Below are 12,388 nucleotides of genomic sequence, written 5' to 3'. Positions count from 1 at the left end.
AACTGCATATAATACTGATGAGCTGTTCATATGAATTAGACAGGCATTATGGAAGTTAAAGCTTTATTTTTTTACTGGTCTTAGCTTTGAAGAGCAATTACTGAGCAGCGAGAATAATTTGCAGGTATTAATAACAGTCAAAACATCGCACATGGTAAAGTTACAATGTATATAATTTAGGGACGTGTGAAGGACATGAGAAGGGACGTGATGACAACACCTGTAAAAGGTGCATCCAGCTGCAGCTACTGACAAACCGTGTTAGGGAAATGGGGCTGGAGCTGGATGAACTTCTGATCATTCGGGAGGCAGAGGCAGAAATAAACAGGAGTTTAGGGAGATGGTCACCCCTAGGAGTGAGGAGACAGGTAGCAGGGTGACTGTCAGGAGAGGGAAGGGAATTAGACAGAATGAGCAGAGCAACCCTGTGGCCGTTCCCACCAGTAATAAGTATATCATTTTGGATACTGTTGATAGGGACGACCTACCAGGGACAGGTTGCAATGGTTGCATCTCTGGCACCAAGACTGGACCCTCAGCTCAGAAGAGAAGGAGGGAAAAGAGGAGAGCAGTAGCGATAGGGGATTCGATAGTTATGGAGACAGATAAGAGGTTCTGTGGAAGAGATCGAGAATCTCGGATGGTCTGTTGCCTCCCTGGTGCTAGGGTCCGCGATATCTCGGATTGAATTCTCAGTAATCTCAACAGGGAGGATGAGCAGCCGGATGTCGTGGTCCATGTTGGGACCAATGACGTGGGTAGGAAGAGTGTGCAGGTCCTGAAAGTTGAGTTTAGGGAGTTACGCGACAAGTTAAAGGACAGGACCTCCAGGATAGCAATCTCAGGATTGCTACCAGTGCCACGTACAGGCGGGTTTAGAAATAGTAAGATAGTTGAAGACATGGTGCAGGAGGGAGGGCTTCAGATTTATAGATAATTGGGCAGTTTTCCAAGGAAGGTGGGACCTGTCCCGGTGGGACGGTTTACATCTGAACTGGAGGGGGACAAATATTCTTGCAGGTAGGTTTGCTAGAGAGGCTGCAGTGGATTTAAACTAGATACAAGGGGGGAGGGGAACCAGAGTCTAGGAACAGATGTCTGGGAAAAGGGAGAAAAAGAAGATAGTAAAGTTGTTTGCACCGTTAGAGATAAACAGAGAGGAAGAGGTGGAGAATTTCTTAAATGCATTTATTTTAAGGCTAGGTGCATTGTAAGAAAGGTGGATGAGCTTATAGCATTGATTGATACCTGGAAATATGATGTTGTAGCTATTAGTGAAACCTGGTTGCAGGAGGGGTGTGATTGGCAACTAAATAATGCTGGATTTCGTTGCTTCAGGTGTGACAGAATCGGAGGGACAAGAGGGGGAGATGTTCCATTGCTAGTCAGAGAAAATATTACAGCGGTGCTCTGGCAGGATAGATTAGAGGGTTCGTCTAAGGCAGCTATTTGGGTGGAATTGAGGAATGGGAAAGGTGTGGTAACACTTATAGGGGTGTATTATAGACCACCTAACGGGGAGCGAGAATTGGAGGAGAAAATTTGTAAGGAGATAGCAGATATTTGTAGTAAGCACAGGGTTGTGATTGTGGGAGCTTTTAGTTTTCCCGCCCATACTGTAAAAGAACTGGATTGTTTGGGGTTTGTAAAATGTGTGCAGGATAGTTTTTTGCAGCAATGCATAGAGGTACCAACTAGAGAAAGGACAGTGTTGGATCTCCTGTTAGAGAATGAGATAGGACAGGCGACGGAGGTATGTGTTGGGGAGCACTTCTGGTCCAGTGATCACAATTTCATTAGTTTCAACATAATTATGAAGAAGGATAGGACTGGACCCAGGGTTGAGATTTTGATTAGAGAAAGGCTAACATTGAGGAGATGCGAAAAGATTTAGAAGGAGTGGATTGGGTCAAATTGTTTTATGGTGAGAATGTAATAGAGAAATGGAGGTCATTTAAAGGTGAAATTTTGAGGGTACATAATCTTTATGTTCCTGTTAGCTTGAAAGGAAAGGTTAAAAGTTTGAGAGAGCCATTGTTTTCAAGAGATATTGGAAACCTGGTTCGGAAAAAAAGAGATATCTACAATAAATATAGGCAGCATGGAGTAAATGAGGTGCTCGAGGAATATAAAGAATGTAAAAAGAATCTTAAAGAAATTAGGAAAGCTAAAAGAAGATACGAGGTTGCTTTGGCAAGTAAGGTGAAAATAAATCCCAAGGGTGTAAACAGTTATATTAATAGCAAAAGGATAGTGAGGGATAAAATTGGTCCCTTAGAAAATCAAAGAGGACAGCTATGTATGGAACCAAAAGAGATGGGGGCGATTTTGAACAATTTCTTCGGGATTCACTAAGGACAAGGATCTTGAATTGTGTAAGGGTAGGGAAGCAAGTAGGGAAGCTAAGGAAACTATGATGATTAAAGAATAGGAAGTACTGGCTTTTTTAACGAACATAAAAGTGGGTAAGTCTCCGGGTCCTGACAGGATATTCCCTAGGACCTTGAGGGAAGTTAGTGTAGAAATAGCAGGGGCTCTGACAGAAATATTGCAAATGTCGTTAGAAACTGGGATGGTACCGGAGGATTGGCGTATTGCTCCTGTTGTTCCATTGTTTCAAAAGGGTTCTAAGAGTAAACCTAGCAATTATAGGCCTGTACGTTTGACGTCAGTGGTGGGTAAATTAATGGAAAGTATTCTTAGAGATGGTATATATAATTATCTGGATAGACGCGGTCTGATTAGGAACAGTCAACATGGATTTGTGCGTGGAAGGTCATGTTTGACAAATCTTATTGAATTTTTTGAAGCGTTTACTAGGAAAGTTGACAAGGGTAAAGCAGTGGATGTTGTCTATATGGCCTTCAGTAAGGCCTTTGACAAGGTTCCGCACGGAAGGTTAGTTAGGAAGGTTCAATCGTTAGGTATTAATATTGAAGTAGTAAAATGGATTCAACAGTGGCTGGATGGGAGATACCAGAGAGTAGTGGTGGATAACTGTTTGTCAGGTTGGAGGCCGGTGACTAGTGGTGTGCCTCAGGGATCTGTACTGGGTCCAATGTTGTTTGTCATATACATTAATGATCTGGATGATGGGGTGGTAAATTGGATTAGTAAGTATGCAGATGATACTAAGGTAGGTGGCGTTGTAGATAATGAAGTTGGTTTTTAAAGCTTGCAGAGAGATTTAGGCCAGTTAGAAGAGTGGGCTGAAAGATGGCAGATGGAGTTTAATGCTGATAAGTGTGAGGTGCTACATGTTGGTAGGAATAATCAAAATAGGACCTATATGGTAAATGGTAGGGTATAGAAGAATACAGTAGAACAGAGTGATCTAAGAATAATGGTGCATAGCTCCCTGAAGAAAGCTTTTGGTATGCTGCCTTTATAAATCAGAACATTGAGTATAGGGGTTGGGATGTAATGTTAAAATTGTACAAGGCATTTGTGAGGCCGAATTTGGAGTATTGTGTACAGTTCTGGTCACCGAATTATAGGAAATATATCAACAAAATAGAGAGAGTACAGAGAGGATTTACCAGAATGTTACCTGGGGTTCAGCACCTAAGTTACGTCTTGATTCTTTGGAGCATAGAAGGTTGAGGGGGGGTCTTGATAGAGGTATTTAAAATTATGAGGGGAATAGATAGAGTTGACGTGGATAGGCTTTTTCCATTGAGAGTAGGAAAGATTCAAACAAGAGGACATGAGTTGAGAGCTAAGGGGCAAAAGTTTAGTTTCAATTTGCCCTCAGGTGGGTGTGAACAGTTCATGTATTTCACTGGAATTGAAAACGAAGAGCTTGATAATCAGGGTTCTTTAAATTCTACTGGGGCGGAAAATATTAACTTGTCCCTTCGGTTTAAAGGAAATTAAAATTGAGGTTTGATTTTTCAATAAAGCTCCAATGTAAAATGACTATCGCCTCTTACACTTTTGAGCAAGTTCAAGTTATAGACATACGAAGGAACAACAATAGGAACAGGCTGAGCAGATCTCCGGTCTCCGGTTCCTGTCACGTCTCGACTCCTTGGAATCTCTTAAAGAACTTCCGATCGCAATTTACTTGGGCATCAATAAAATTTCCAAAATAAAAAAAAAACTAAGGATTGAAGTTGCATTGAGACAAGAATATTATCAATTTTTTTCAGTCCTGAATATCCAAACCTATTATCTGAACTCCACAACCTTCAGCTCTTCACAGAAAACGAGCGGGATGGGCTCGGCATCCAACCGGCCTAGCCCACAAAGATTTTTATATATTTCAGTGGTATTTCCTCCCTTTTCATTTCAATACCGTAGAATATAGCCCCTATCTATTCATTCACATAAAAACGCATTTATTCTAGAAGCAAGATCTGCTGCACTTCATACAATCTCAGGATCGCCCAGACCCACCAATTTCGTCGAGTATTTGTTTTGTCAGTCGTCCTCAGTTGAATGAGTTCCTGCATGACAGATGATTGTGCGTCTGTGTCTGCATGTGTGTACACTTATACGTGGGTCCGTGAACCATCAAATCACTACACAAGCTTTTAATAATATCACGCAACTTTCATTGCTGATTTTTCCATCGAGGCAATATCATTAAAGAGAGATTTAAATTTTATTCCGCACACGAAAGGAAAGTCATGAACACATATTGCAAATCAGACTGGATCGTTAATGTTATTGGGTAGCTGTGGCTCGAAGTTATCAGCGGTCTGGTAAGAATCAAGAATGCAACCTTCAGACCACGGTTTAATTGATGAATATTTGGGAATGCATTTAACTGCGATAAACTAACATTGAAGTTTGAATTAACAATTACACTGATTTAATAGAATGACATTTAAAACTGACAAAACTTAAATGATGTCTCTGACCGCAAATACTTATCTGCAAAAGAATAATCATTTTATTGAAGGAAAACACGGAAAAAATAAGGTTTTCATCTTGATTAAGTTTGAAATACAATATTAGATACACCTGGATCTCTCGATCGTTGTTTCAAACGGGGTTGTCCGAGTCTCGTGTTTAACCACGCAGGAGTAACGCTCATGTGAGTTCCATTCTGAGGCTGGCAGAGTCAGGTAACTGCTCACACTGAACGTGTTGTCCGTGTCCTGAAGGACAGGGCTCGTTTCAACGCCATCGCTTTTCGCCCGTGTGTCCACAGTCCACTTAATGTCCACGGCTCCCGGATTGAAACGGCTCACCAAACACACCAGTGTCGCTGTGCCTTTTCCTGTGATTTCTTCCGCTGAAGGCCGGAGGACGGAGACGGCGGGGCTCCGAGGATCTGTTTAAAACAAGGTGCCAGTTCAGTACAAATTGAGAAACTGTTTTTGATAAAACATCCCTTTTATTTAAAGTGCATTTGGCATTTCATGCATTCCTTCATTTCAATGAATAGATACTTCATTTCCGCTTTCCCGTTTCAATCTGTGAAATTGGATGTGAAAAATTTGCCCTCTGAAATCTCTCATGATGATTAGTGTTTTTGACACTGGGGCACAATATATTCAGTGACGTAAAATAAATGATATCCGCACGGGCTTTAACCGGTCTCCGATGCATTGCATCCATTGGATTTAGGTACCATTGAGAGCATACTCACCAACTGCATCTCAGTGTGGTATGGCAATTGTCCCGTTTCGGACCGCAAAGCACTGCAGCGGGTGGTGAAAACTGCCCAGCGGATTATCGGCACCCAATTGCCCACCATTGAGAACATCTACCATAAACGCTGCCTGGGCAGAGCGAAAAGCATTACCAATTATGCATCTCACCCTAACCATGGACTTTTTACTCTCCTCCCATCCGGTAGGCACTACAGGAGCCTCCGCTCCAGCACCAGCAGGCAAAGGACGAGCTTCTTTCCTGAGGCTGTGCCCCTGCTGAACCTCACATCACAAGCGCTAAGCAGTATTACTCCCATATTGGACTGTCTCAGTACTTTAATATTTGTATGCTGTAGCACTTAATTTTTATTCGCAGTTATTTTGTAAATAATACGACTCTTTTGCACTTCTGGTTTGATGCTAATTGCATTTCATTTGACTTTGTATCTGTACTCGGCACAATGACAATAAAGTTGAATCTAATCTAAACTAATCTAATTCAAATCTGATTTGTGGAGTGCAGCGGATCTTTCTCCTTACACTCACCACTGAGGAAACCACTTTCTTACAATGTTCACGACCTAGGTGGTAAACAGAGGGAATACAACTGTATTCATCTGATATGGTTCAGAACTACGGCTCAGCGTGGTTCACTCTCAAATTTTCAAGACCTGCTGGGCATGGTTGACACTACCAAGCGCCAAAGCACAAGACCCTAACACTCGCCAACATAGCTCTCCAGCTCAATAAGCCACGCATGTATTCAAACCCTACGATATCTTTGTGATCTTCTTGGAGGTTTATTTCCAAACTGTGACCCAAATGCATCACGATTTTAAATTACCACAAAATTTCAGTATCACAATTGGCAGAAAAGTTTGTCTGCTATGTTTGCACATATTGACATTCAAAAGTAAGAGAGAAATAATACCAGCAGTTGAAAACATAAAATACTAAAAGGCGCCTGCCAATAAAGATTGAGAATTTCCATTCTGATATCTACGTACTACTCTACGAAGCCCGTTGTGGTCTTACATGGCGCAAGTATGATTCAGACTTCATTCAAGTTGAAATTTAATTCTGTATAACAAAACAGTCGAGGATTGTTTTAACATCGCTTGGCGGTTTAATACAAACTTTTCTGGGATGAAAAAAAGTTAAATATAAAATAGGCCAATGTTAGTCAATAGACTAAGTAGCAGTTAGTCATCCCAGTGAAATCTTAAAGAGTTTCTCCAGAATTGAAGGACTAACTGATCCGTTGTTGTCGCCATTCTGTTTCTCCGGGCACTTAAAGATGGCAAATATGGTAGCAGCTCTGTAACTTTTAGGAAAATGTAAGGCGACACACAAATATCTTGCGAAGGGTGGCGAATAATTAAAAATCATTTAAAAATGTTCGGTGTGATGGGGATAACCAGATAGTGTGGAAATTTTTGGAAAGATTATACCCATTGAAGACAGAGTTTAGGAGGGATAATGGTGCCTAATGGTGACTCCTTTGCTTGCATCTTCGGAAACAGCTCTACTTCCACCTTTAATATATTTACTTTTCCATTTCAGGGTTCTTTTGAAGACCCTGACCTGGAATTACACGCAGACTTCGGTTTTTCGCGGGAATGGGACCCGTTTTCGGGTTTCCACGACTGGCCGTTATTCGACATGCCAACGGTTTGTCCTGAGAGTCTAGATCGTGTTTGGAAGCCTAATATCTCGGGGCGCTGGAGACCTGCGGATCGAGGGTCGGTGTCACGGCAGGAGACTCCTGCGTCGTCAGGGAGGCCGGAAAATCTTCCCCTGTAGGCCCGAAGACCCGAGGTCTTTGTGATCTTCGGACTCAGAGCTCGAAAAAAGCGATGAAATGGACTATTAACATCGTAAACCAGCGGGTTGTTGTTCTGCCTCCCGGTCGCTGTGAAAATAGGGGACACCTCCCCTCTCGCATGCCAGGGAGAGAGAGAACCTATGCTTTGTCGAATGCCGGATGAAATGCGAGGTTTTGGTCTGTGTCTTTGCGATTGCTTAGCACACGCTTGGGCTCGGTGATTGTACCGATGGTTTTTTTTTTGCTGATGGGGGGAAGGGAGGATCGTTGCTTGCTGCCTCTTACGCGTGGGAGTGAGGAACTGGGGAGGACTTTGGGGTTCTCACGTTTAACTGTCGTTCAATCTTTGGGACACTTCTCTGTTGTCGTTGATGTTTACGCATTTCAGGATGTATATTGTATACATTTCTCTGACATTATATTGGACCTTTGAACTGTATTGCATTGGAACCAATCGCCGTGTACTCATTAACTAATTATCAGACCTGGTTTGGCAATTATTAGTTCGGCTTCTACTAAACCAGCGCAAATTTAAAAAAATAAGAGGGACAGTTGGTGCTTCGGACGCGCGAGTTCAACTAAATTCGTAAAAGAACGTCCCTCGAGTTTGGATATTTGAAAAAATGATTATCTTTCATTCGAAGCAACCTTTAGACGACGCAGTTTTAATTATTGTTCACGTAAGTACCAAAAGGCCAAGCGCATTGATTTGATATTTTACTTACTGCCAATTCCCAGCCTCGTTCCTTTGCCGAAGATGATAACATTATTTATCCACACAGCACAGTAATAGTCTGCCGCATCCTCCGACTGGACGCTCGATATTGTCAATGTTGCCGTGTCGCCGGATACTGAGCCGCCGAAACGGTTCGGAACTCCGGAGCCTCTGTTAATGCTGCTCCCCGAATAATACCAGAACAGATACCGAGGAACTTTTCCGGGAATCTGCTGGTACCAGGCGACATTGCTACTTCCTAAAGAGGATCCAGACAAGGTGCAGGGTATTTGGACGGTCTGCCCCGGAGATGTGGATTTCGAAGGTGGTTGATTCATTGCAACTTCCGCGTTGATATCTGGAAACATTCAGAGGGAAGGAACAATATACCGAGATTAATATTCGAGTAATACCAGAAGTGCGAGAAAAAATATCATTAAATGGTATTCAAGATTCAATATAATGTCCATATAAAATACTCACAAATTGCAGTGAACACCAGCGTACTGATCACACGAACCCAGCAAGACATTGTAATTAATTGAGTGAAGCTCACACAAGGTGCAGCGGTTAAGTGGCGTCTCAACCTTTCAGCTCGCTTATGAATCCTGTGACGAGCTGGATTCCCTATTTATGCAAATCAGTTGAAACAGAATGGCACATTGACACCAATCACAAGTTGCCAACTTTTTCCTGTGTTAAGTTTTTTTTTTCATGTTGTTAGCCAGACAAGCATTTGGTTTCGAGTTGCGTATTTCGCCAATGTATTTTAGTTAAAGACATTGTCTTCTTCTCCCTACAATTGCACACTATACGCGAAGCTTGCACCCTTTTTTCAGGTAGCGTTCCGACATTTATGGTAGCAAGAGACGAAGAAAAAAGTATTGGCAATTATTAATAGATCTGTAGTGTTGTTAATAAAGTCCAAGTCTCTTGTCTGTACATTTTTAGAGAACTCACTGCCAAACAGATGTAAAGGGTTTGCAATGATTTTGGAACGCCTATTTTCCAGCAGCACTCACTTAATAGAAGATATTCCGAAGGAAAATTGAGAAAACTAATTTGAATCGACCTGAGAGCTTATTGCGCGTTATGAATAATTAAAAGTGAATCAAACGATTGAGCTGGTGCCGAGGGTGGTTCACTATAAATTCTGCCAAACTTTGGTCATAATGGGGAACTATATTTACATGTAATCACAGGTGCCTTATACCATGTAATGTACATAGCTGTGGCGAGGTGAAGATACATCTTCTCCAAAGGAGCTGTGAGGCGCTCCATCCCACCGCTAGCTTGCAGGTCACCCTAAGGTAATGTGTGGCACCTGTTAACCCCACGATCAGTGTCACGTGAAGCAGAGAAGCAGGCGGTGGATGATCCTATGAGCCGCTGGTGCATATCACAAGACCTGGTGATACGACGACTGACTGCAGGAAGACAATCACTGAAGAGTTTTGACAATGGCTGTGTTCACCCGAATTGTAAGGGCACTGCCGAGGAGAAGGCAATGGCAAACCACTTCTGTAGAAAAAATTACAAAGAGCAATCATGCCATGGGTAATGCCATGATCGCCCACGACATACAACACTGCACATAATGCTGATGATGTGTTTATATGAATTAAGCAGACATTCTGGGAAGTAAGTGTTTTTTTTATTAGTCTCACCAATCAGGCTCAAGTGAACAGCAGAATAATTCTTAGGTCTTAATAATAGTCAAACCATTGAACACAGAAAACTTTAAAAATATATGCTTGGGACATGAGGAGCTATTAGCAGGATAATGAATTTTAGATCGAGTATTTAAGTATTTTTAGGGGCTTCCCTTATTCCTCAGAGAATATTAGAACAAACTCTACAGTTTTGTGTCATTTTCAGGGGCATAAAAAAAGAGGACGCTTAACAGAATGAGATTGAAAGGGGCAGTTAGAATAGATTATGCCTGGCATGCTGAGTTCCTCCAGCAATTTGTCGATATATCCCTCTAATAGAAGGGGGAGCGAACCTGGGATATGGGGTTATCGCTCAATCTCTGTCGGGTCGCAGATTAGGATCTGATAACCAAAAGCTACCCAAGTATCTCAAAACAACACAGAATTAAAAGGACGAATTTCGAACCCTAGAAATCCCTATCCTCTTTGCAACTGATTTGTACATAACAAAGCGAGTCAGTGAACTTATTCTACCAATAGATAAGTGGCAGAACTCTTTCCGAATAAGATATCGTCATCACGTGTCCGCTAATTCCAAACAGAAAACCACTGAGATTTGTTGCTTGCAACTTAAATCCATCTATATGCACATTAACAAAACACTGGATGAGATTAATTTGAAAACAACAGCTGCATTTAAACCTTGAGCACACAACTCTAATGCAAATATAAACATAATTGTTACCAAATAGAGCAAACAATTGCAAGTCTTCTATCATGTATTGGGATGATAAACAACAGAAACGACCGTTTCCACGGTGCTTTGTATCACCTCACCATAGATTGCTGTGGTACAGGTGTCATAAACCCTGCGAACATTGGGAAAAAATATACATGATGCGAATTCTATTTGTTCTTACAGTAACATGAATCAAAATAGCCTGAAGGAACATTTAATCATTTGCATTAAACTAATTTACATTTGCAGCAATCATCCTACAGTTATCTTGAAAGGGCAAGTTACTGGATTTGGGCTATTGTTTGGAGACATTAACTGCTGCATAAGGTTGCATGGCTGGCACATCCCTCCTCACTTTTGTATAATCGATATGTTTCTACAGCAATCGATGCAGCACGTTTCAGGTTATTTTCCCAATAGCTAAACCGTACTGTTTCTGAGCTGGGTGCAATCGACAGAGTTGTGTGGAGGGAAATTTAGTTTGCACCTGGTTCTTAAGGGACTTTTCTGTGTATGTTTCACGGGTCACGGAATAAGTTATAGAGTAATTAGGTACAGAGTAAATCTCCTTCACTTTCCCCAATTATTATCTTCTCGTGTTTTCAATAGTGAAATTAATTCCTCTACGTTTTCCTTTCAAAAACTCCAAGGATACGAGTATGGTGAGTTAAAAACAAATTAATTTCACTTACAATATCGGGATAAACACTGGCAGGGCCAGGACAGCACGAGGTAGATCGAAAGAAAAGCTGCTGCACTGTCCGTCAGTGAGTAACAATCTTCAGCAGATGATGAGAATTCTGCAGGAGCACCGTACCCTAAAACTAAATATAGAATTTAGTTAAAGAGGTCAATTGCTTCTATTCCAGCATCAGAGTCGACTTCCTCTAGGGAAGTTAGACTTGAGAAGCGGCTGATGGGGGCTGTTTGGAGCCAGTCGCCATAATTCCATTAGAATTTAAAGGAGTTTACAAAAAGAGACAGGGTTAGTTCTCAAGTTAAAGATCTAAATTGGGGCAAAGCAAAAATTGATGGGATTAGACCGGAACTCTCAAGGATCAATTCCTAGTAGCTGCAGGCAGGGATAGTAAAGTTTGGCAAGTCGGAAGCTTTTGGAAATTAGATACAGAGAATCCAGGGCAAACATATTTCGGTCAGCGTGAACGGCAAGGTAGGTAGGATTCGGGAGCCCGAACTGATGGAGGGAGATTGAGGTCTGTTGAAGAGAAAGGAGTAGCCAGCTGTGATGTAGCAAAAACTGTGGGAAAATAAGGACTGCTGGAGTCCAGTTAAAGAAGAAATCAGAAGCGAAAAGGGGCATAAGATATCCTTGACAGGTAAGTTGATCATAAGAGATTGTTTAAATATATACAAACAAAAACGCCGCTGGGGAGAGAAAAAGTCCACTTTGGAATTAATTTGATCGTCGAGACAAAGGAGGACGTAAATTACGGCTTTACTTCAAAGAGGAAACGTCATGGACGTGGGCAAACTCAAGGACGAGCAGAGTGATGCCCTGAAAGATAACGATATTATGCAAAATCGATGTTTGGTTTTTAAAGAGGATAACGGTGAATAAATCCCTGGATCTTGCTCTCTGTATCACAAGACGTGTAGCAGTTTTCTAGATTCTTTGCAGAGACTTTTGTGTCTTTGTTAAACACAGGTGTGCAAGATAATGAGAAGCTGTACAATATAACGAGAGGCATTGATCATGTGGATAGTCAGAGGCTTTTTCCGAGGGCTAAAAGGGCTGGCACGAGAGGGCACAGTTTTAAGGTTGCTTGGAAGCAGGTACAGAGGAGATATCAGGGGTAGGTTTTTTTACACAGAGAGTGGTGAGTGCCGGCAGGC

The 12,388-nt window shown here is 41.8% G+C and overlaps 1 protein-coding gene across 1 annotated transcript; it reads right to left on the bottom strand.

The window, feature by feature from the left end:
• Positions 1 to 4,874: 4,874 nt before the first annotated feature.
• LOC140732964 (immunoglobulin lambda-1 light chain-like) lies at positions 4,875 to 8,735 on the bottom strand. The gene is made up of 3 exons (XM_073055695.1): positions 8,627 to 8,735; positions 8,154 to 8,501; positions 4,875 to 5,281 (listed from the first exon to the last, which is right to left on the bottom strand). The coding sequence occupies exons 1-3, from the start codon at positions 8,673 to 8,675 to the stop codon at positions 4,959 to 4,961; spliced, it is 720 nt and encodes a 239-aa protein (XP_072911796.1). The 5' UTR covers positions 8,676 to 8,735; the 3' UTR covers positions 4,875 to 4,958.
• Between the last annotated feature and the right edge of the window lie 3,653 nt (positions 8,736 to 12,388).

Source organism: Hemitrygon akajei, chromosome 9 (assembly GCF_048418815.1).
Source record: "Hemitrygon akajei chromosome 9, sHemAka1.3, whole genome shotgun sequence".
Classification (NCBI taxonomy): Eukaryota; Metazoa; Chordata; class Chondrichthyes; order Myliobatiformes; family Dasyatidae; genus Hemitrygon; species Hemitrygon akajei.
This window is presented reverse-complemented; position numbering and strand designations above follow the sequence as displayed.